The following is a 23,503-nucleotide window of genomic DNA, read 5'->3' on the forward strand; positions in this document are numbered from 1 at the left end:
GAACCCGGATTGGAGAGAGAGCTGCCCTGCTTGCGGAGCTCCTCGGTGCAAACCGGTTATGCCTATGCTCACTAGATCCTAGGCTAGTGAGTGGAAGCATGAGGACAAGAAAGAGATGCAGGGAGCGGAGGGTGATATAGAAGCAGATGTAAAACAGGGAAGAACAATAGGAAGAGGTCTTGCTCCACCCTCAACACAGACCAGCCTAGGAGAGAAGTATACGTCTTGTAATTACTAATAATTAATGCTGTTTAAAGTCTGAATGTTTTAGTTGCTTATTAATATCTTAGCTATTGTTCTGTTTCATAGAGATAAAATTCAGTGTCATAGAAAGGAAGACAGACGCTGATGAAATAAGAAACTTGTAATGAATTATGTGAATTATACGGTCTTAAAAATAGAGAACATAGGGATTTTAAGATATATATATATATTTTTGCTTTTTGTGTAAATGTCAGTTCTGTGATTGGTTGGACGTCTATATCACTACTAAATGCTGTTAGTACTGCACTGTCTCTGAGAGAATGTTCTGTAGGAGAGACATGCAGACGACCAGCATCGAAGGGGTGGAGCTAGATAATGTAAAAGTAGGTAATGTTTCATCCTTCTTTTGTCTACAAAGGAGGGGGTGAGGAGCTTGGGCAGTTAGGAAATTTTTTTTTTTTCTTCTTAAATTTGATGAGACATTGCAGGCAGGATCAGATTAATAATGAATTTGCTTAAAGAATATCATATTTTAATGTGGATAGATGTTTGTGGATTATTCTGCCTTGTTGTAATTCATGTCTGTTATTTGTATTGATATCTTACAAGCCTTATCTGCATCCATCAAATTTTCACCGGATGGATCGGTACGGGTTGAGACCTCAAGTGACAGTTCAGAGGAGGTTTTGTAAACTAACTGCTCTCTTGGTAGATCCGGCTCATGCATTTGTCTTGATAGCTACTGCAGAAACTCAGCTTTCCGCAGGTCCTGACAAATAGTAAGCCACCTCCAAGACAAACTCCAATTCCTGAGTCATTGCTTAGCCCAAGGAACTGGACATCTGACATAGTTGATCCAGGTATTGCAGGTCAGCAATTTCAAAATTTTTAAATTTAAATTTTTTTTAATTTTTTTTGCTACAAGGTTCTGATCTATTTTAAATAGAATACCAGCCTGATTGTCTAGCAGTAATTGGTGCAAGGGGTTTCAGGAGTGCCGATTCAGCTGGCAGAAACTGAACCACTAGAGGTAATGTTTAAAGGGTCACGATGCCTCATGCGCTTCCTTGTGCTGGAAAGTCCTGAAAGCATATTGGGAACCGAAATGATGGGACCCTTGGGATCTTGTATCGAATTTCACCCGTCCGGTGAGACTCGTATACACCCCAGGTCTGAAAGTCACCCGACCTTCTGTCGGATGGCAGCAGACCTAGCGACACCTCTACCTGTCTTCACTCTTACGCACGCAGAGAAACAAGTTCTTAGTGTCGTTCCTTTGAGCCTTTGGGCTACCAGTCAGACGGACCTCGACAGACTGTCTGTATTTGTTTGTATTTAATTCCAGAGGAAAGCAGTACTGTTGGATAGTGCTGCCACAAGGGGCACAGTATAGCCCAATACCAGTTCACCAGATTCATGAAACTGGTATTAGACGCCTGGCCAATTCGCGAGGGCACCGCCCTCTTGTAATATGTTGATGATTTGTTTTTAATTTACTTTTATGTACTGCTGACAGTTACCTCAATGCATCACTAAGCCTTTTGTGTTTCCTCCATCAGAGTAGAATGGCTGAAAAGCCAGCAAAGAGAAACTTCAGTTCTGCAAGTCTCACGTAGTGTTCCTGGGCCACTGCCTAGGTCCAGGTACTAAGCACCTGACGCCGGAACGCACGAAGGTGGTAAGTGACATGTAACTTCCCACCTCCCATGCCCAGTTGCGTACCTTCTTGGGACTGGTTTCATACTATTGGCAATGGACGCTCTGCCTCCATGACCATGCAGCCTCTGTACGACTGTTTGGGTTCACGGCCATTTGCCCTGACCCCGCAGGCCGAGTCAGCCTTCTATCAGCTGAAAGTACAGGTAACCGGGTGCACTGGGGCTGCCAGACTATGACAACCCTTTCCAAATGTACGTCACTGAGATGGAGGGACACGCCACCGCTGTACTGACACAAAAAGCGACCTGTAGCATACTACAGTGCCCATCTTGACGCGGTGGCTAGAGGGTCTCCATCCTGCGTCCGAGCGGTTCTAGCAGTTCAGGCACTAATGGACAAAAGTTCTGACGTTGTCCTAGATCACACCATGGTGATCTACACCCCACATGACATACATGGTATCCTGACACAGGTAAGCCGTAGACATCTGTCTCTTGCTAGACGGATCAAAATGGAACTTGCATTTACACTCTTCATCCAATGTCTCATTTCAACGTTGCACCACTTTGAATCCGGCCACCTTATTGCCATTAGGTGACACTGATTCAAATGGGGGAGTAAGTACAGAGGACCAGCTTTTTGCAAATTCTCTGACTGATGATGAAGAGGAGGCCTTTGACGCAGAACACCAGCATGATTGTGACAGCTGGGTTCGCACATGTCACTGACAAACCCCTCCTAAACCCCCACCTTGAAATGTTTGTGGATGGATCTAGATACCTGAATGACAAAGGAAGGTTTGTAACAGGTTTTGAAGTAGTCACACTGAATGAGATGCTTACAAAAACCACTGCCGCCATACATGTCAGCGCAGGAACTGAGGCCTGTACGATTGAAAAAGCTACCACTGCTAACATCTACACTGATTCCAGGTACGCCTTTGGTACTGCACACGATTATGGACCCATCTGGCGGTCCAGGAGCTTTCTCACGGCACAAGGCAAGCCCATTAAGCTATCATGTTGCCAGGACAGGTGGCCATAATAAAGATTAAAGCACACATGCAGGGGCAGTCACCAGAGAACAAGGGGATAGGGCAGCCAAGGCTGCAGCTCTCCTAGGACAGGACGCAAGACCCCTTGTGCTGTAAGTTGGATCTTGGTCCCACCACTCTTGTTGATTTGGGATTTGGCGTCCTACGGGACGTAGATGATGTACCAGCGGCTGCCTACCCCCACCTCGCCGTCCTAGCTCACGGGAAAGTGCATGCCTCTCGGAATACCATGGTTTCTGTTATGGACAAGGTATGGTATGCTCCAGGGTTGGACAGGTTGGCGAAGGCATATGTGAAGGCATGTGAAGTGACCACTGTATCCTATTCAGAGATTACAAATCGATTACATCCAGCTTCCCAAATCAGGCAGGTATGAGTACGTCCTTGTGTGCGTGGACCTGTTCAAAGCCACCGCACAATGTACAGTGACTAAACTTGTGTCAGAACTTGTATGTAGATTTGGGGTACTAGAGACAATTGAGAGTGACAGAGGTACACAGTTTACAGGTGAAGTGATGCGAGAGGTGATGTCAGCCTTGGGGGTGGAACAAGCGTTTTACACTCCATACCACCCGCAGAGTTTAACAGAGTTGAAAGAACTAAAATGATATGCTTAAGTTAAAAGAAGTGTTTGGCTCTATGCCAAGATTAGGCCTGTACCATCCACAGGCCCTACAGCAGGGGTGTGATAAGGTTATTGAATATGTACAAGAACTATGTCGTAAACTGAAAATAACACCCGATCTAGTGTTTTCCCCAATTCCAGACCCTGACAACCTAGAGGGGACTCATTTCTTGCCACCTGGAGATTGGGTGGTCACAAAAAGACACGTAGTAAAGGCCTTGGACCCAAGGTTTGACGACCATACCAAGTTCTGTTGTCAACGCCTACTTCTGTAAAAGTGGATACATGCCTCCCACTGCAAGAAAGTTCCCGAGCCAGAGGAAAAGTGATGGGTGGGATCCCGGCGTTGTTTGGGTGGGGGAGGTAATGGACATTTTGATTTTGACTTTTGCATTTGTCTTATTGGACTATCTTCTTATTGGGAAACACCACTACGAACGATCCACATGGAGAAGCGATGGACTGGATGGGCAAATATTTCCCACACGTGTATGCCCAACCTCAGGAGTGGAGAGGACATTTTGCGGACTTGTCTATTATCTGTCCCCACTCCTGTAGAGACTCTTCGAGACATACCCAAAAATACACCCCTTTAAGTGTCTAATATGACGATGACGATATTGATGTTGATAAATCTAAAGATTACTGTATTGTAAACTTGATTGACTTGCAATATTTGATATTATGTCTTCATATCTTGATGGACATAGAGTGCACCATTCCTACCTGGGAACCCAGCACCTATGAGTGACAGTACCAGGAGATAATGGTGGCTCTGATGTCCAAATGAGGGAATGATAGGGGTCAATCATTATTAATCAATAACCTAACATAAGAAAGATAAGGAAACAGTGTAATAAATGTGACATTAGTTATTTGGTTATATAATGTTATGTATTATATGTAAAACATTCCGGAAGTTGCTAGTAGAATTTGGATATAGAATCATATGTAAAAAGGTATATTCAAGCGTTTATTTGAATATTGATTTTAGAATACTAAATGTATGATTAATTAGATTTTATTCAGCTATCTTACTGAATACCAACTTATCAACTTTATGCTGACTCCCGAGTAAGTGGCTGGACCAGTTTTGTCTATGTGAAAAACTAGAAACAATGTCCCCTCTTTTGATGTGCAAATTGTTGATGGATCTTTAAGATTACATTCTGACTAAGTAGGTACTCAGCCAGCCAGGAGACAACCTTTATTATCACATGTAATTGTTTTATGTATAGTTCAAACAGCTTTGTTGATACCTTTTGTTTAAAAGGCTTTTGATTTACAGCCCTATTGTAATCTGTTGGAATGAGGGTTTGGTCAGCAAAAGTAGAATGAAACTAGGTATTGGAAACGCCTTCTATTCCAACTTGCATATAAACTAGCAATGTACAACAATAAACAGAATTCATTCTGATCACTAAACAGTCTTATGTGTAGTGGTTATTATGGTTCTCTATGAGTACTCTATATAATATTTCCTCTAGATTTGGATACAGGCAACATTCGCATTACGGTCTGCGTTCCAGACCCCCCACACCTCCGACCCTTTGTGCACCCCACTGCTTCGGTCACACACACACACTCCATGTAACCCGTGTAATCACTGACGGGGCATCTGATAGAGCGGCGATCAGGGCTGCCGGTATCTAATCAGCAGGGGATACACTGTGCTCAGAGTACCGCGAGCAGCAACAGTCGCCGATTATCTGATGGCTTTATTGTCCGGTGCGGCGCCACTAGATCTAGGTAGAGCGCCGCACAGTGCCCACCAGTATGGAGGCGTCCGCGGGTCACCCGGATAGTTTAAAGAGATCTGCCTATTCCCAGGACACAAGCTCCAGGTCCGCTCACTATCAGCTCCCCGGCCCGGCTGGCACGTATTCACCATTTCTGAGAGAACAGTTGGGGTTATCAGCGAGCTGCCGGGACGGGTACATATCGGGAGAAGCATGCGGCCGGCGCTGTACACTCCACCGATCACACTCGGTTAATATCCCGAACTCCCGCGCTGGGTTTCTAAATATTCCCTAAAGTGTGCTGGAACTGCACCTTGTCAGGGTTTCTCCCCGTCGGTGATCCTCCTAGTTTCTCTTTACCATCCGCAGCTTTCTTCTAATTCATCCCAGCTGCATTACTGGCGATATAAACCACGGGTTCTGAGCAGTCCGTCAGGGCATCGTCCATAACAATGCTGCGGCCGCTTTGTCCTCACACCGGGAGCAATGCATCAACACCCGGCAGCCGCGCCGACATAACGGCGGTCTATCCCCACCTACTGCCAGCAGAAGACATGATTGCTATTGCTGGAAGGCAATAGGACAGAGCCCCCCCGAGCGCTTGTGGACACGGGGAAGAAAACGGAGCCCCAAACCGCAGCAGGCGGTGGAGTCTGAGATGACCATCTGTGTTCCGCTGCTGCCTCCCCCAATAATGCCATTTATACTGCACGATGCAGAAGAGACACCAGAGAGAACTAGCACACAATCTGGTTATCATTCACTCTACAGCAACGTATTACAATATCCTACACACCGACTAGGAGGTGACAGCTCTGCTGTAGACGGGGTGGGTGGCTCTTAGAAGAGCCTTTGGGGTGATCGTGCACGGCGGGCCACAGAACAGATTACTTGGCGCTGGTGTACTTGGTGACGGCCTTGGTGCCCTCGGACACGGCGTGCTTGGCCAGCTCTCCGGGCAGCAGCAGGCGCACGGCGGTCTGAATCTCCCGGGAGGTGATGGTGGAGCGCTTGTTGTAGTGAGCCAGGCGGGAGGCTTCCCCTGCGATGCGCTCGAAGATGTCGTTGACGAAGGAGTTCATGATGCCCATGGCCTTGGAGGAGATACCGGTGTCGGGGTGGACCTGCTTCAGCACCTTGTACACGTAGATGGCATAGCTCTCCTTCCTGGTCTTCCTACGCTTCTTGCCGTCCTTCTTCTGAGTCTTGGTCACGGCTTTCTTGGAGCCCTTCTTGGGCGCTGGAGCAGACTTGGCGGGATCAGGCATGGTAACGTAGAGATACTTTCCGAACTAGAGAGAACAGTTTCCCTGCACCTCCCAGCGCTGCGGTATTTATAGCGGGGCCATGCAAATGAGTACCGCCGTCTGCTTGCTGTTCTACTGGAGCAGCAAAACATGTGACCCCTGTGAGCGTCATTAGCCACGCCCAGTGCCGCTCATTGGTTCTTCCTCAAGTCTGGCCTGTATTGCGTGGATTGAAATCTACCCAATTAGAAGAGAGGAGGGCGGAGCAGCAGGTTATAAAAATCAACAGAAGGGCTCTTCTCCTTATCATTACTTCCGAAGTGTTTTTTTTTTTTCCTAGTTCTGCTTTCCTGTGCTTGAAGATGTCTGGACGCGGCAAACAAGGAGGCAAAGTCCGTGCTAAGGCCAAGACTCGCTCATCCCGGGCAGGACTGCAGTTCCCTGTCGGCCGTGTACACAGGCTTCTCCGCAAGGGCAACTACGCTGAGAGGGTGGGCGCCGGCGCTCCGGTCTATATGGCAGCAGTGCTAGAGTATCTGACCGCTGAGATCCTGGAATTGGCTGGCAATGCCGCCCGGGACAACAAGAAGACCCGCATCATCCCCCGTCACCTCCAGCTGGCTGTGCGCAACGACGAGGAGCTGAACAAGCTGCTGGGTGGGGTGACCATCGCCCAGGGAGGCGTCCTGCCCAACATCCAGGCCGTGCTGCTGCCCAAGAAGACCGAGAGCAGCAAGACGAGCAAGAGCAAGTGATCGCGCCGATCCCTCCATAGAACCAAAGGCTCTTCTAAGAGCCACCCACATGCTCCTTACAACAGAGCTGCGCCGCTTCTATGCTGGGATACTCGGTGGCCGGTACGCCGGCGGCACCGAGAAACTATAACTGTACAGGACTTTCCACAAGGAGGCAGAGATTGGGGCGGATGCCAATTTGGCCATCCCTGTCACCGGCAGAAGCGCACAATCGTCCTGCTCTAGGTGACCTCATGTCCAGAGGACGGGCGGCTGTAGGATCCTACAGTGATCCTGCACTGAGCAGGGGGTTGGACCCGATGACCCTGGGGGTCTTTCTAACTCTACCATTCTATGAATTTATGACTACCTTCTTCTTCCAGCCAGAGAGCCTATTATCTGCTGAGTGGGCCCGCTTCCAAATTACCCTGCTTCGCCTCAGAGGCTCTATGCTTAGAATATTTAATTTGCATTCAACTTCAGGTTAGCAGGCCCAGGATATATATGTGCATGTAAATGATAGGAGCCTGGAGGCATAGAGATAAAAGCTTTCCTCTATGTATTCAGTATGTGCCCATTATAACAAGAAAAATGCAAACGCCTCAGGACGTACCGCCTAGGATCGAGCGGTATGGATGAGAGACTGCTTTCTTCATGCAGAAAAGAGGACACAGCAAGAAGTATAAGACGGGAGCTAACATAACCTGCTACATAGGTGAGATCATTACCATTGCCAGGATATATATGGTTGCCCATGGATCGCCGTGTTCCTGACTGCTGCGGGTGTGACGCCCCAATGGTTCACAAGCACTATGCTCAGCACCGGCGCAGGGTGATGTTCACAACTACTCTAGTAGATAGATATGCACCGAAGAGCAGTGTGCACCACAACTGAAATGCATAACCCTGATGAAAAGCCTGTGCGACACCAGGGTACCACACTCAGCACGGCGACAGGGAACGCATGTGCTGCAGGAACGAGCCGCTCTTCTTTGCTCCAAACTCCAGGGACTCCACTATGGAACAGAATAAGCAGCACTGAGCAAAGGGAGGCATGCGAATATATATCCACTATGCACATGGGAACTGGCAGAGTGAATGGGAAACCACACAACATCACCCAGGCATGACTAATCTAGCATGCATCAAAGACAGGCAGCACCAGCAGTCTCTACACATGGTGCATTAACCCCTGTCCTCCATAACAAGCCAACAGCTCTTGACCTGCGTCCAGACCACCATGCCCCAACAGCATCAGGGTACAATAGTACCCTTCACTCCTAATCGTTGAAGAGGATGGACTCCAACTACACCTCAATCACCCGCATTTATAGAAGGCAGACATCTTGTGATGGTACATGTATTGGTACTTTTGCAGACATATCCCAGCCACTTTCAGACATTAGCCCCTTACATGCTGCAGCTGTGCAATGCATACAACAGAGTACTAGAGCCTTACACGGGCACTGCCCGCCCCCCAGCAAGCAGACATGATTCAATGTTTCAATAAAGGCCCATTTAGCTAGCTGAAAGACAACGATGAGCCTTATCCATGCTGCATGCTGCATTCTTAGCGGGATACCGCTGATACTATTGTTTTAGCTGGTATCCTGCTTGGGGAACACAGCCGGAATATGAAGAAGACAAGCGCTCCAGCTGTGTTCTGCATACCCCGCTAGGAGCGCTTAGCGGGATATCAGCTGGGCGCTCTGAGAAGACAACAGCTGAATGGAGAAGATAGCGGTCCCGCTTGTATTCTGCATACAGCGTGAGTCTTCATTTACACGCTTATGCAAAGCGAACGCTCAAAACTGCCCCATGAACTGCCGTGTGCGTGGATTTTGGGTGATAATCGTTGTGTCTAAATGGGCCTTTAGAATGATCTTCATTAAACACTGGGAGATACTTAAAAGTGATATTTTCCTAGTAGATACCATAACCCCCAGGCCCAGTATAGTATTCTGTAAGGACGCATCAAAAACATAGGGGCAATTTATCTACCCTACTGGGAGGATCCTATAAGTGCCAGCATGGAAGATGCACACGCTGCAACAATATAGCACACCGCATGCAGCAAGCGGAGATATGACCGGGCACATTTACGACAATACAATACTGTTTAATCTGTAACCCGTCCGAAGTGGAGACTGACTTCAGATGGCCACCAGGCTCCAGTATTCATCATTCTATACTGCCCGTGTCACACCAGATTGATGACATCACAATGCACAGTCAACTGCCAGACAGGCGGGCTCATTAGCATGCAATATGTTTGTATGTCTGTCTGTCTATCTATCTTTAGATATACTATGTGTGAGGTATTAGCGTCTAGGATCAGTAGCAACCTGGGCATAAGCAGTCAGAGACAGTGACACTTGCGATGAAGTCTTTAGTCCAGGCTTTGCCTGGGTTTATTTCCAAGCAAACAAAGCAAAAAAACAGGCCTTAACTTCAGGCCAACATAAAGTAAATCCTGCTCGTCTGAGCACTTACTAAACATGGAGCGTCCCTGTCTACACACTGGTAACCAAAATGGCTCCTGCACACAGCCAGCCAGGACTCTCAGACCTGCAGAGGTCTCAGCTCTCCTCTAGGCCCTGTAGGCCAAGGCTTTATAAGGCCTGGTACCAGCCTCACCTGGTACGTGGGAGTGACCATCCCACCCTTCACTTTGGTCACTCCAGGAAAAGCCGGCCCGGATTATGCAGCTTGGAGCCACTTGTAGCGTAATGCTACTAACACTATACTGCCGGCTTCCTCCACCGAGCCCAGGCTGCTCGGTGGCACGTATCTGCCCAAGCGCTCCCCAAGGCAGCATAGGAGAGCATCCTAGGCGACACATACCTGCCCTCCAGCACCTTGCCGGTCACCATCTCACATACCCTCCCCCTCTGTTCGAGCCTGTGGGGTCGGACACCTTTCGCCGTCATGCAATGCGTCCTTGATAAGGCGTCGGCATTGCCCTGTAGCTTTCCGGCCCTGTGCTCTACTGAAAAACTAAAATTTTGAAGGGTCAGGAACCATCTAGTGACTCTGGCATTTTTTTTCTTTTGCCTGTGACATCCAGGTTAAGGGGGAGTGGTCCGTGATCAGCCTGAAGTGCCGACCTATCAGGTAGTATTTTAGGGATTCCAGGGCCCACTTGATGGCTAGGCACTCCCGCTCAACGATACTGTAATTTTTTTCCGGTGGCGTGAGCTTCCTGCTCAGATAAATTACGGGATGTTCCTCTCCCTCTACTTCTTGGGACAGAACTGCTCCCAGTCCCACATCGGACGCGTCTGTTTGGACAATAAATTCCCTTTTAAAATTGGGTGTGACTAACACTGGACGTTTACAGAGGGCCCGTTTTAACTCTTGGAACGCCTTTTCTGCGTCAGGGTTCCACTTGACCATGACTGACTTACTGTTCTTGGTCAAGTCTGTTAGGGGCGCTGCTATGCTAGCAAAGTTCTGCACGAACCGCCTATAGTACCCTACAATGCCTAAAAAGGCTCTCACCTGCTTTTTAGTTGTGGGTTGTGGCCAGTTCTAAACGGCTTCAACTTTATTGACCTGGGGTTTTATAATACCCCTACCTATTATATACCCCAGGTATCGTGCTTCTTCAAGACCCAGGGCGCACTTCTTTGGGTTTACTGTGAGCCCTGCTTTTCTAAGGGAGTTCAGTACTGCCTGTACCTTGGGTAGATGGCTGTCCCAGTCTTCGCTAAAGATGATGCTGACGCATATTGACGATTTGGTTTGAGTATGACATCCATCAATCTTTGGAAGGTTGCTGGGGCTCCATGCAAACCGAAGGGTAGGCAGATGTACTGAAACAACCCTTCTGGTGTGGCAAACACAGTCTTTTTCTTTCGCGCTCTCTGTAAGGGGAACCTGCCAGTAGCCTTCAGTAAGGTCGAGAATGGAAAAGTACCTGGCATGACCCAGTCTCACAATCAACTCGTCCACTCTCGGCATTGGGTATGTGTCAAATTTTGACACATCATTTAGCTTCCGGAAGTCGTTACAGAAGCGCAGAGAGCCATCAGGTTTTGGTATCAGCACGATATGGCTGGACCATTCGCTTTTCGACTCCTCAATTACTCCGAGGTCTAGCATTTTCTTGACCTCCTCTGAGATGGCTCATCTGCGGGCTTCTGGAACCCTGTACGGTTTCAACTGAACCTTTACCCCTGGTTCAGTTATAATGCCGTGTTTTATGACACCAGTACGCCCTGGTATATCAGAGAACACATCTGAATTACGTTGTTGTTACCATGCAGGGCGGCGCTGGTTCCCACGGCCGGCGCGCGGCGCTCCGATGTCGGCTCCGGCGTCCCAGAGCTCTGCTGTCGGGGCTCTCCCGGCGGCGTGGAGCAGCCAGCGTGCAGCGGCGTGGAGCAGCCAGCGTGCAGCGGCGTGGGCGTGTCCGCCCGTAGGGTGCCGCCCGCTCTCCTCCACCTTCCTTATGCAACAGTGGGAGAGTCGGCTCCTCCCACTCTCCGCCCCTGGGCGGAGGCTTTTAGTTAAAAGGCTGGCAGTGACCTGAGCTCACTGCCAGTTATTGGTTCTGCTAGCCTCTAGTCAGGTCTGTTCCAGTCTGTGCTAGTTGCTCGTCAGTAGCCTGTCTGTTTACCTGTGAGCTCCATCTCCAGATTTACTCTGCTTGTAAGTTTTGTTGGTTTGTTCCACCTGCCTCTTCTGTCGGCACTCTGTCCCCTGTTAGTAGTTCCATCTAGGTAGTCGCCAGGTCCCTAGCCAGCGCAGGGACCGCCGCCCAGTTGTCCGCCTGGGGTTAGCCAGGACCGAGGCAAGTAGGCAGGGACAGTGGGGTGCGGGAAGATCAGGGCACCCCACCTGGCGCTCTGGGGGGCAGAGTGCCGTAACATAATAACTGGCCCTTAAAAACCGTTTGTCATGGAGGCGATCAGTTCCCTCACAAACCGGCTGCAGGCCCTGGTGCCTGTGATCCAGGATTTATCTGCCCGCATGGTGGCCCAGGAGCAGCGGGGGGTGTTGCAGGGATCGGACGCCGCAACCAGCCCCGAACCCAAGTGCCCTCTTCCCGAGGCGTTTTCTGGGGAGAGGAACAAGTTTTTTGTTTTCCGACAGGCGTGCCGCCTGTTTTTTCGGATGCGTCCCCGTTCTTCCGGGTCAGAGGCTCAGAGGGTCGGGCTGATAATGTCCCTGCTGCGGGGCTCTGCCCAGACATGGGCCTTTTCCATCCCCGAGGGTTCCCCCTGCCTGCAGTCTGTGGACTCCTTTTTTCAGGAACTCGGGGGTATCTTCGATGAACCGGACCGAGTGGGGTTGGCGGTTTCGCGGTTGTTGGCGCTGCGGCAGGGGTCGGCTTGTGTGGAGGATTATTGCTCCAACTTCAGACGCTATGCGGGGGATACGGCATGGAACGATAGCGCGCTGAAAGACGTTTTTCTGCAGGGCCTCTCGGACGCAGTTAAAGACCTGTTAATTTCCCATCCCGTTCCCGGGTCCTTAAGGGAGGCTATGGAGCTAGCAGTGAAGGCAGACAGGAGGCTCAGGTCTAGGAAGCAGGACAGGCAAACCCGTAGAGTCAGGGAGGTCGGTTATCCCGGTCCCTCTTCCGCCTTACCAGTCCCTGTGTCCGAGCCGATGGAGGTGGATCCGCTGGACCCCAAAGAGCGACGCCGGATCCGTTTGTTGCACCGTCTCTGCCTCTACTGCGGGAAAGCTGGACACCGGGTGATAACCTGCCCACTGAGGGCTCAACGCTCGCAGCCGGAACCGGCGGAAAACTCCGAGTCCTAGGCGATTGCAGGGAGGATCGCCTAGGACTTCAGGTACTTCCTAAACTTTTGGTACCGTGTCATGTTAAATTCCAGGATTTTTCCCGATCAGGGCGGGCGTTTATTGATTCTGGAGCAGCCGCCAACTTGATAAGTCTGTGTTTTGTCCGTACTCTGATGTCGGAATTTGTGGCGCTGAAGACGCCAATTCATTTTACCAGTATTGATGCTACCCCCCTCTCTACAGGCCTGGTACGATGGAGGACCCCAAGATTACAGTTCACGGTGGGGATCCTCCACTCGGAAGAACTGTCCTTCCTGGTTATGGAGAAAATGTCGGTTGATGTGGTGCTTGGTATGCCCTGGTTGGCACTGCACAATCCCCAATTTGATTGGTCCACCCGGGAATTGACTCATTGGGGATCATCCTGTCATGACCACCTGTCTACCATAGCTGTGTGCTCCGCAGATACGGTGCTCATTCCGGAGTATTTGTCAGACTTTCAGGATGTATTCTCCAAAAAACTGTCTAAGGCTCTGCCTCCTCATAGGGAGTGGGACTGTGGTATTGATCTGATTCCCGACAGCCCCATCCCTAAGGGAGCCATTTTCAATTTGTCAGGCCGTGAGCATGAAGCCCTCAAGTCCTATGTCTCGGAGGCTCTGGCCAACCGGCATATCCGGCCGTCCAGGTCCCCTGCCGGGGCGGGTCTCTTCTTTGTAGAGAAGAAGGACGGGACACTAAGGCCTTGTGTGGATTATCGGGCCCTGAATAAAATCACTGTGAAGAACCAGTGCTCCTTGCCCCTAATTCCTGACTTGTTGAATCAGGTGGTAGGGGCCCACTGGTTCTCCAAACTGGACTTGCGGGGGGCTTACAATTTAATTCGCATTAGAGAGGGAGATGAATGGAAGACGGCGTTCAACACCCCGTTAGGACATTTTGAATGTCTGGTCATGCCTTTTGGACTTTGTAATGCCCCCGCTGTGTTTCAGGGTTTTATGAACGCGGTCTTCCACGACTTTCTGGGGGTATTTCTGGTCATCTATCTTGACGACATTCTGGTGTACTCGCCTGACTGGGACTCACATGTGCGGCACCTGAGGTTGGTCCTGACCCGTTTGCGCGAGTATCAACTTTTCGTCAAGGTAGAGAAATGTACGTTTGGTTCTAAACAAATATCCTTCCTTGGTTATGTAATCTCACCCACAGAGATTCAGATGGAGTCTGATAAAGTAGCAGCAATCTCCCAATGGGTCAGACCAGACAACCTCAAGGCTCTTCAGCGGTTCTTAGGTTTTGCAAATTTTTACCGCAAATTCATTAGGAATTACTCAGTTATTGCTCACCCTCTGACCGACCTGACTAAGAAGGGGGCCAACTTGGGTAAGTGGTCGCCTGCAGCCCTTGAGGCCTTTAGCCGTCTAAAAAAGGCATTCACGACTGCCCCGGTGCTAATACAGCCGGACGCACAACTACCCTTTTTTATTGAGGTAGACGCGTCTGAAGTGGGGACAGGAGCAGTATTGTCGCAGGAAGTCAGTGGGAGGTCTGGGTATAGCCCATGTGCGTTCTTTTCGCGGAAGTTCAATTCAGCAGAGCGCAACTACGACGTGGGTAACCGCGAACTATTGGCTATCAAATGGGCCCTGGAAGAGTGGCGACACCATCTTGAGGGTGCTAGACACCCAATTACCGTATATACTGATCACAAGAATCTGGTATATCTCGCCAATGCTAAAAGACTCACAGCTCGTCAAGCCAGGTGGGCGCTGTTCTTCGCCAGGTTTAATTTCGTCGTGACATATATCCCAGGAGAGAAGAACGTGAAGGCGGACGCCCTGTCACGGAGTTTCGGGGTACCGGATAGTGAGACCATGACTCCCGAGAATATCTTAGCCCCCGGCGTGGTGGTGGCAGTTGTGGAGTCTAACTTCGTCCCTCAACTACAGGATGCTCAGCAGGACGCTCCTTCGGGGGTGCCGGAGGGCAGATGGTTTGTGCCTGAGACCCTACGCCCTAGAGTCATGGATGAGTCTCACTCGTCGGTTCTCGCCGGGCATCCAGGGTTCCAGGGGACCCTGGAGCTTTGTTCCAGACACTTCTGGTGGCCAGGCATGTCTCAGGAGATCCGCAACTTTGTGAGGGGTTGCTCGGTCTGTGCTCGCAATAAGAGTCGGCGGCGTCCTCCGGAGGGTCCTCTGAGACCGCTACCGGTTCCTTCCACCCCATGGTCGCACCTATCAGTAGATTTCATCACTGACCTTCCAGAATCCCAGAAGTGCACCACTATCTTAGTGGTGGTCGACCGGTTCTCCAAGATGGCACATTTTGTGGCGTTAAAAAAGCTACCCTCGGCAAAAGAATTCGCCACGACTTTTGTAAAGGAAATAATTCGCCTACATGGGGTTCCCCAAAATATTGTATCTGATCGCGGGGTTCAGTTTGTGTCGCAGTTTTGGCGTGCCTTCTGCAGAAACCTGGGAACGTCGCTTTCCTTCTCTTCAGCGTTCCACCCGCAGACTAATGGTCAGACTGAGCGGAAGAACCAAGATTTAGTGCAATATTTACGGTTGTTTGCTAGCGAAAAGGCTCATCAGTGGGCAGAGTTCCTGCCCTTGGCAGAGTTTGCACTAAACAACCGCCTTTGTTCTTCCACTGGGGTGTCTCCATTTTTTTGTGTATACGGTCAGCATCCTCGATTCCTTACAGCAGTCCCTACCCCGTCGGTCTGTCCTGCAGCGGATGTCGCCACAGATACGCTTCAGGGGGTATGGAAAGAGGTACAGAGGAACTTGGAGGCAGCGGGGGCCCGTATGCAGTTGCGTAGTGGGAAGAGTCTGTCTGTGTCTGAACCTTACAGGGTGGGACAGAAGGTATACCTGTCTTCTAAAAATCTCAAATTGCGGGTTCCGTCCTTGAAGCTGGCGCCACGTTACGTAGGGCCGTTTGCCATCACACGTGTGGTGAACCCTCTCGCCTACGAGCTGGGGCTGCCACCCACATGGAGGGTTCACAGGGTATTCCATAAGTCGCTATTGAAACCTTTTGTCCCTTCGGTGATGCCCACCTCCGGTCCCCCTCCGCCCACCCTGGTCCGGGATGAAGTTGAATACGAGGTCCAGGAGATACTGGATTCTCGTCGGTGTCGAGGAACTCTACAATATTTGGTGGCCTGGAAGGGGTTTCGACCAGAAGATCACTCCTGGGTGGCCGCACGTGATGTTCACGCTCCCGTGTTGGTACGGCGGTTCCACCGTCGTTTTCCGTATAAGCCTGGTCGAGTTTCCGGGGGCCCGGAGGTCCCCCGTCAGAGGGGGGGTAATGTTACCATGCAGGGCGGCGCTGGTTCCCACGGCCGGCGCGCGGCGCTCCGATGTCGGCTCCGGCGTCCCAGAGCTCTGCTGTCGGGGCTCTCCCGGCGGCGTGGAGCAGCCAGCGTGCAGCGGCGTGGAGCAGCCAGCGTGCAGCGGCGTGGGCGTGTCCGCCCGTAGGGTGCCGCCCGCTCTCCTCCACCTTCCTTATGCAACAGTGGGAGAGTCGGCTCCTCCCACTCTCCGCCCCTGGGCGGAGGCTTTTAGTTAAAAGGCTGGCAGTGACCTGAGCTCACTGCCAGTTATTGGTTCTGCTAGCCTCTAGTCAGGTCTGTTCCAGTCTGTGCTAGTTGCTCGTCAGTAGCCTGTCTGTTTACCTGTGAGCTCCATCTCCAGATTTACTCTGCTTGTAAGTTTTGTTGGTTTGTTCCACCTGCCTCTTCTGTCGGCACTCTGTCCCCTGTTAGTAGTTCCATCTAGGTAGTCGCCAGGTCCCTAGCCAGCGCAGGGACCGCCGCCCAGTTGTCCGCCTGGGGTTAGCCAGGACCGAGGCAAGTAGGCAGGGACAGTGGGGTGCGGGAAGATCAGGGCACCCCACCTGGCGCTCTGGGGGGCAGAGTGCCGTAACAGTTGTATAAATTCCCTCGACTCTTGTTGTTGGGATTTGGACAGGGACCCTGATACACACACCTCTGGGACCCCACCATGGGAGGAGCTCACTGCAGTCAGGGCTTCTCTGTCCCTCCATGGCTTAATTAGGTTTACATGGTACAATTGTTCTGGTTTCCGCCTACCTGGCTGGTATACCTTATAATTTATCGGAGGACTTTCTCAATTATTTCATAGGGTCCTTGCCATTTTGCTAGGAATTTACTTTCTAGGGTGGGCACCAACACTAGTACCCGATCCCCAGGGTTATATACCCGGCTTTGGGCTTCTTGAGCCTGCTGTAAATGTTCTCTAACAATGGGCATGACCGCCGCAATTCAATCTTGCATGAGGGAGATGTGTTCAATAACACTCCTGTAGGGGGTGGACTCGTGCTCCCAGGTCTCCTTAGCTACATCAAGGAGCCCTCGGGGATGTCTACCATAAACTAATTCAAAGGGAGAGAACCCAGTGGAGGATTGTGGGACTTCCCGGATTGAGAACATTAAATATGGCAGCAGACAGTCCCAGTCCTTCCCATCCTTATTGACTACCTTTTTTAGCATGCTTTTTAGGGTCTTATTAAATCTCTCAACCAGACCATCCGTCTGTGGGTGGTACACCGACGTCCGTAAGTGCTTAATATTCAGCAGCTTACACAATTCCTTCATGACCTTTGACATAAAGGGGGTTCCTTGGTCCATCAGGATCTCTTTTGGTATGCCCGTGCGGGAGAACATGTGAAATAGTTCCTTTGCAATACCCTTGGCTGACGTATTGCATAAAGGAACGGCTTTGGGGTAACGGGTGGCATAGTCTACAACCACTAATATATGTTGGTGACCCCGGGCAGACTTTACCAAGGGCCCAACTAGGTCCATAGTGATCCGCTCAAACGGCACCTCTATGATGGGCAAGGGCACTCAGGGGCTCCGGTAATGGGGCATAGGAGCTGTTATTTGACACTCCGGGCACGACTCACAGTAACGTTTTACATCACCATGTACCCCCGGCCAGAAAAAAGCGCTGAAGGATGCGTTCCCTAGTCTTTTCGCTCCCGAGATGACCTCCCAGCACATGCTTGTGTGCCAGGTCTAAGACCATCCTACAATAAGACTGAGGTACCACCAGCTGTTCCACAACCTCCCCACGGACCTTGTCAACCTGATACAACAATTCTTGATTGACTGCCAGGTGTGGAAACACAGTATCAGCCCCCGGGAATTGAGGCTCCCCATTTAGTACTTTAACATTTTCCCTAGCCTTTACTAAGGTGGGGTCTCGGAGCTGCTCAGTTCCGAAATTGGCACGTGAGACCTCTAAGTCGGGCATAGCAACTACTTCATCCTGTACCTCCGTCTCACCCGCCAATACTGTTAAGGGAAAGTTATCCTCATTCTCTTGGGTCACCCCTACTGCTGGAACTGTACCCTCAGGGTCAAACGGTTTGGGACACACATCATACACATTTGCATCATCATGAACCTTATTTGCAGACGACCCTCGGTGTCGCCACAAGTCCCAAAATAGGGGAAAGTCTCTCCCGAGGATCACAGTGTGCATTAGGGATTTTACGACGCCCACCTCATGGGTGGCAAGTCCACACGGAGTCTCAAGTCTCACAAGGGCAATAGGATACTCCTTGGTGTCCCCATGCACACAAACAACCCCCATGCGACGGCCGGTGACGGTTGTGGGATCGACCAGGCTGGAGTGCACCAGCGTAACCAAGCTCCCTGAGTCCAGTAGAGCTGTCACCGCAAAGTCATTCACCTTTAGGTCCAAAAAGAAGCAGGGTCAGGCAGCAGGTCAGGTGCTTAAAGATTTTAATGCATAAGCATCAGTTATAAACACCTCATAGCCATAAAATAGTGACATTTCGACCCTATACAAAACGGGTCTTTGTCAAGGCTTGACAAAGACCCGTTTTGTATAGGGTCGAAACGTCACTATTTTATGGCTATGAGGTGTTTATAACTGATGCTTATGCATTAAAATCTTTAAGCACCTAACCTGCTGCCTGACCCTGCTTCTTTTTGGACTTGACACATTGGGATTTCTGTGGATTCAATCCCTTTTTCAGGCGAGCAGCTATTTCCTTTGGAAGGGTCCCCCTATATGGTTGGTGAGTGCTGCTGTACCCCTCAGTATTCACCTTTAGGTGACATAATGGTCGATCAGTCTCTGACACAGTCTCTGCAGAACATACTGGCCGTGCGAACATCGACCTCCGCCGGGCAGAGTCACAGTCCATGGGTTCCACGGTAAGTGGACAGTTGGCGGCAATATGCCCGGGCTCACAACAGCGCCAACATAGTATGGGGCCCCGGTCCCCTTGGGGTTCTACCCGGGACCGGACTGTCCAGTTGGGACTCCTCTTCTGTCCCAAATGATCCCCCTCTGAGCCGCCTCCCTTTGGGACACTTTTGACACCCCTTACATACGGAACAGTCTTACCAGGAGCTCCGGCCGACTTGCTGTTCCCGGGGTTGGAACGTCGAGGAGGCACGGCTTGCAATAAGTCCTCCGTGGCTTTAAACCTCTCGACGAGGCTCACGAGTTGGTCCACATCCTGGGGACCCCCTTGTCCCACCCAACGCTGAATTGCGGGGGGCAACGAGCGGATGAACTTGTCCAGAACCACTTTTTGTACGATGTCTGCTGGGGTTGACTCCTCCGGTTGCAGCCATTTTCTCACCAGGTGGAACAGGTCATACATCTGAGAGCGAGCTGGCAGGTGATCAGCAAAAGTCCAGTTGTGTACCCGCCGGGCCCGCACATGGGTATTCACGCCCAAGCGTGCCAGGATCTCACCCTTGAGTTTATTATAGTCCTTGGCATCCTGCTCGCCAAGGCCAAAATAGGCCTTTTGGGGTTCTCCCGCCAGGAAAGGCGCTACTACCTCAGCCCACTGAGGCGCCGGTAACTTCTCCCTCTCGGCCACTCTCTCAAAGACCGCGAGAGAGGCCTCGATGTCATCGGTGGGTTTCATCTTTTGTAAGTCCGCCTGGACCGCGGTACGGGTAGTGGGAAGCGACCCAGGCGTCCTCTGCACACTTTGCGCCACCGCCAGGATTTGCTCTTGCAGCTGCTGGTTAGCTCGTTGTTGCTCCTGTGAGGCTAAACGGTTGGCTTCCACCAGGAGAGCATTAGTTTCGGCCTGAGCTCTCATGGCCTCCTCATGGACCCTTTGCTGGGTCGCCGTCATTTGTTGCTGCTGAGCCAACGTTTGTTGCTGCTGCACGTTCATTTGCACCAGCTGCTTTATCAGTTCTTCCATCTTGGCAGTGTCTGATTGCTGCGCCATTGCAGCTTTCACCGAGGACATGGGGGTTACAGCACTCTCCAGTCGATCTCTCTTGGGTGGTTGCCCTTAGCAACAGTTCTCCAGCTGCTGCAGCAAAATGTCCATTAATTGGTGTATGTCTCTTTAAGACCGCTGCCCGCGTCCTCCACCATATGTGAGCTATTAGCGTTTAGGATCGGTAGCAACCTGGGCATAAGCAGTCAGAGACAGTGACACTTGCGATAAAGTCTTTAGTCCAGGCTTTGCCTGGGTTTATTTCCAAGCAAACAAAGCAAAATACAGGCCTTAACATCAGGCAAACATAAAGTAAATCCTGCTCGTCTGAGCACTTACTATACAGGTAGCGTCCCTGTCTGCACAGTGGTAACAAATAGCTCCTGCACACAGCCAGCCAGGACTCTCAGACCTGCAAAGGTCTCAGCTCTCCTCTAGGCCCTCTAGGCCCAGGCTTTATAAGGCCTGGTACCAGCCTCACCTGGTACGTGGGAGTGACCATCCCACCCTTCGCTTTGGTCACTCCAGGAAAAGCCGGCCCGGATTATGCGGCTTGGAGCCACTTACTTGCTACAGCGTGTTAGTAGCTTAATGCTACTAACACTATACTGCTGGCTTCCTCCACCGAGCCCAGGCTGCTCGGTGGCACGTATCTGCCCAAGCGCTCCCCAAGGCAGCATAGGAGAGCATCCTAGGCGACACATACCTGCCCTCCAGCACCTTGCCGGTCACCGTCTCACATATGTAATCAATATAAATGATAGAATCCACATTGATATAATTAAGGTAATAACTAGAGATGAGCGAGCACACTCGTCCGAGCATTAGGGTACTCGAGGTGCTCGTTACTCGAGACGAACACCACGCGGTACTCCAGTCAATTCCATGTCCTTCCCTGCATGTTTAGCACCATTTTCTAGCCAATAGACATGCGGGGAAGGCATTACCACTTCCTGCTGTGACACGCCAGCCCTATCCCACCCCCCAGCAGTGAGTGGCTGGCGAGATCAGGTGACCGCCGAGTACTTAAAGCGGTCCCGCCCGTGCCTTGCCTCAGACACACGCTGGGAGAGTATAGGGACAGTGCTGCTGCTGATATAGGGTTAGCGTAGGATCCTGTCTACAAAAACCCCAACTGTCCTTCTTAGGGCCACATCTGACCGTGTGCATTACTGTTGTGGCTGGCTGGGAGCAGTAGTGCACCCCCCCCCCCCCCCATCTCGGGCTGTGCACGCCATTACAGTTATAGCGTTCTAAGTCTGCAGTGTATTATACAGAGTATAGGGAAAGAGCTGCTGATATAGGGAAAGTGTTAGAGTAGGATCCTGTCTACAAAAACCCCAAAGCTCCTCCATTGGGCTGCATCTGACCGTGTACAGTATACTTGTGGCCTGCTGGGAGTTGTAGTGCATCCATTTTTGTATTACGCATCTAGGCCTGTTCCCAGCCTTTCAGTAATAGGCGTTCTCAGGCTGCAGTGCCGTACAACCGGCTCTCACCATGAAACTGCACTCAAATATTTCCTAGCCTACTGCAAACGACTTCAGTTATACCGTTCTGTGTCTGCAGTGTATTAGACAGTGGTCTCACCGCTAAACAGTACCGTAATATTACCGGGACCACTGCAAAGTATTTCAGCTCTGCCGCTGTGCAGAGCGTCTCACAATACCCTTTCCTTGGTGGGGTTGAGATCGCCGCAGTTACCAGCACTCTCCACTGGCGTTAGACTCTTCTCCCCCTTCACACAGCCTCTATAATCTACCAGTCTCTGCGAGCAGTAAATTACCCCTCGGTATCAGAGCAAGACAACGGGTAAATGTTTTCAAGTCACAGCATAGAGTCCCCGCTATCTACAAGTCTCTGTGTGCGGTGAATTAAGGCCCAGTTGTCAGTGCGGTACAGTGGGGTAATTTATTTGGCCCTGCTCTATTCTTAATCCGCCATGATGAGGAGTAGGGGTAAGGGTCGAGGACGCGGAGGTCCAAGTGAGGGTGTGGGCACAGGCCGAGTTCCTGGTCCAGATGAATTGCAGCCGGCTGCTGCGGGATTAGGAGAGAGGAAAGTTTCTGGGGTCCCCAGCTTCATATCATAATTTGTGGGTCTACTTAATGGACCTTTATTACAAACAGAGCAGTGTGAGAGGGTCCTGTCGTGGATGGCAGAAAATGCATCCAGCAATGTATCAGGCACCCAGTCTTCTATGCAGTCCATTACTACAACTCTGAATCCTCTCACTGCTGCTCCTCCTTCCTCCCAGCCTCCTCACTCCATGAAAATGACACATTCTGATGAGCAGGCAGACTCCCAGGAACTGTTCTGGGGCCCCTGCCTTGATTGGGAAATAATAGTTCCTCTCTCACCTCAGGAGTTTGTCGTGACCGATTGAAAGTTCCCGGGGTCCGGGTGATGAGGCCGGGGACTTCCGGCAACTGTCTCAAGAGCTTTCAGTGGGTGAGGAGGTCGATGATGATGAGACACAGTTGTCTATCCGTGAGGTAGTAGTAAGGGCAGTAAGTCCGAGGGAGGAGCACACAGAGGATTCGGAGGAAGAACCGCTGGATGATGAGGTGACTGATCCCACCTGGTTTGCTAAGCCAACTGAGAAGAGTTCTTCAGAGGGGGAGGCAAGTGCAGCAGCAGGACAGATTGGAAGAGGCAGTGGAGGTCCAGGGGTAGAGGCAGGTGCCAGAGCGAAGACCCCTCCAACTGTTTCCCAAAGCACCCCCTCACGCCAAGCCACCCTGCAGAGGGCTAGGAGTTCAAAGGTGTGGACGTTTTTCAGTGAGAGCACAGACGACCGACGGACAGTGGTGTGCAACCAGCCGGGGAGCCACCACTACCAGCCTCCCCACCACCAGCATGCGCAGGCATATGATGGCTAAGCACCCCACAAGGTGGGACAAAGGCCGTTCACCGCCTCCAGCACACCCCCTGTGCCCCAACCTGCCACTCAGATCCCCCACCCCCTCCCGCTCACGACACAGGCACGTGCGCCTCCCAGCCTGCAACCATACCCTCACCTCCACTGTCCTCCACTCCACCCAGCAATGTCTCTCAGCACAGCATTCAGCTGTCGCTAGCACAAGCGTTGGAGCAAAAGCGCAAATACACCACCATGCACCCGTACACACAAGCTGTAAATGTGCACATTGCAAAATTAATCAGCCTGGAGATGCTGCCGTACAGGCTTGTGGAAACTGAAGCTTTCAAAAACATGATGGCAGCAG

General features: G+C 51.1%; 2 protein-coding genes across 2 annotated transcripts; one reads left to right on the forward strand and one right to left on the reverse strand.

The window, feature by feature from the left end:
- Nucleotides 1–6,167: 6,167 nt before the first annotated feature.
- LOC136602450 (histone H2B 1.1) lies at nucleotides 6,168–6,560 on the reverse strand. Its single transcript, XM_066588880.1, has one exon. It carries the CDS (start codon nucleotides 6,547–6,549, stop codon nucleotides 6,169–6,171), a length of 381 nt encoding a protein of 126 aa, XP_066444977.1. The 5' UTR covers nucleotides 6,550–6,560; the 3' UTR covers nucleotide 6,168.
- A 330-nt stretch (nucleotides 6,561–6,890) lies between these two features.
- On the forward strand, nucleotides 6,891–7,331 carry LOC136602443 (histone H2A type 1-like). The gene has a single exon (XM_066588874.1). It carries the CDS (start codon nucleotides 6,891–6,893, stop codon nucleotides 7,281–7,283), a length of 393 nt encoding a protein of 130 aa, XP_066444971.1. The 3' UTR covers nucleotides 7,284–7,331.
- Nucleotides 7,332–23,503: the final 16,172 nt, after the last annotated feature.

This window comes from Eleutherodactylus coqui, unplaced genomic scaffold (genome assembly GCF_035609145.1).
Source record: "Eleutherodactylus coqui strain aEleCoq1 unplaced genomic scaffold, aEleCoq1.hap1 HAP1_SCAFFOLD_27, whole genome shotgun sequence".
In the NCBI taxonomy this organism is placed as follows: Eukaryota; Metazoa; Chordata; class Amphibia; order Anura; family Eleutherodactylidae; genus Eleutherodactylus; species Eleutherodactylus coqui.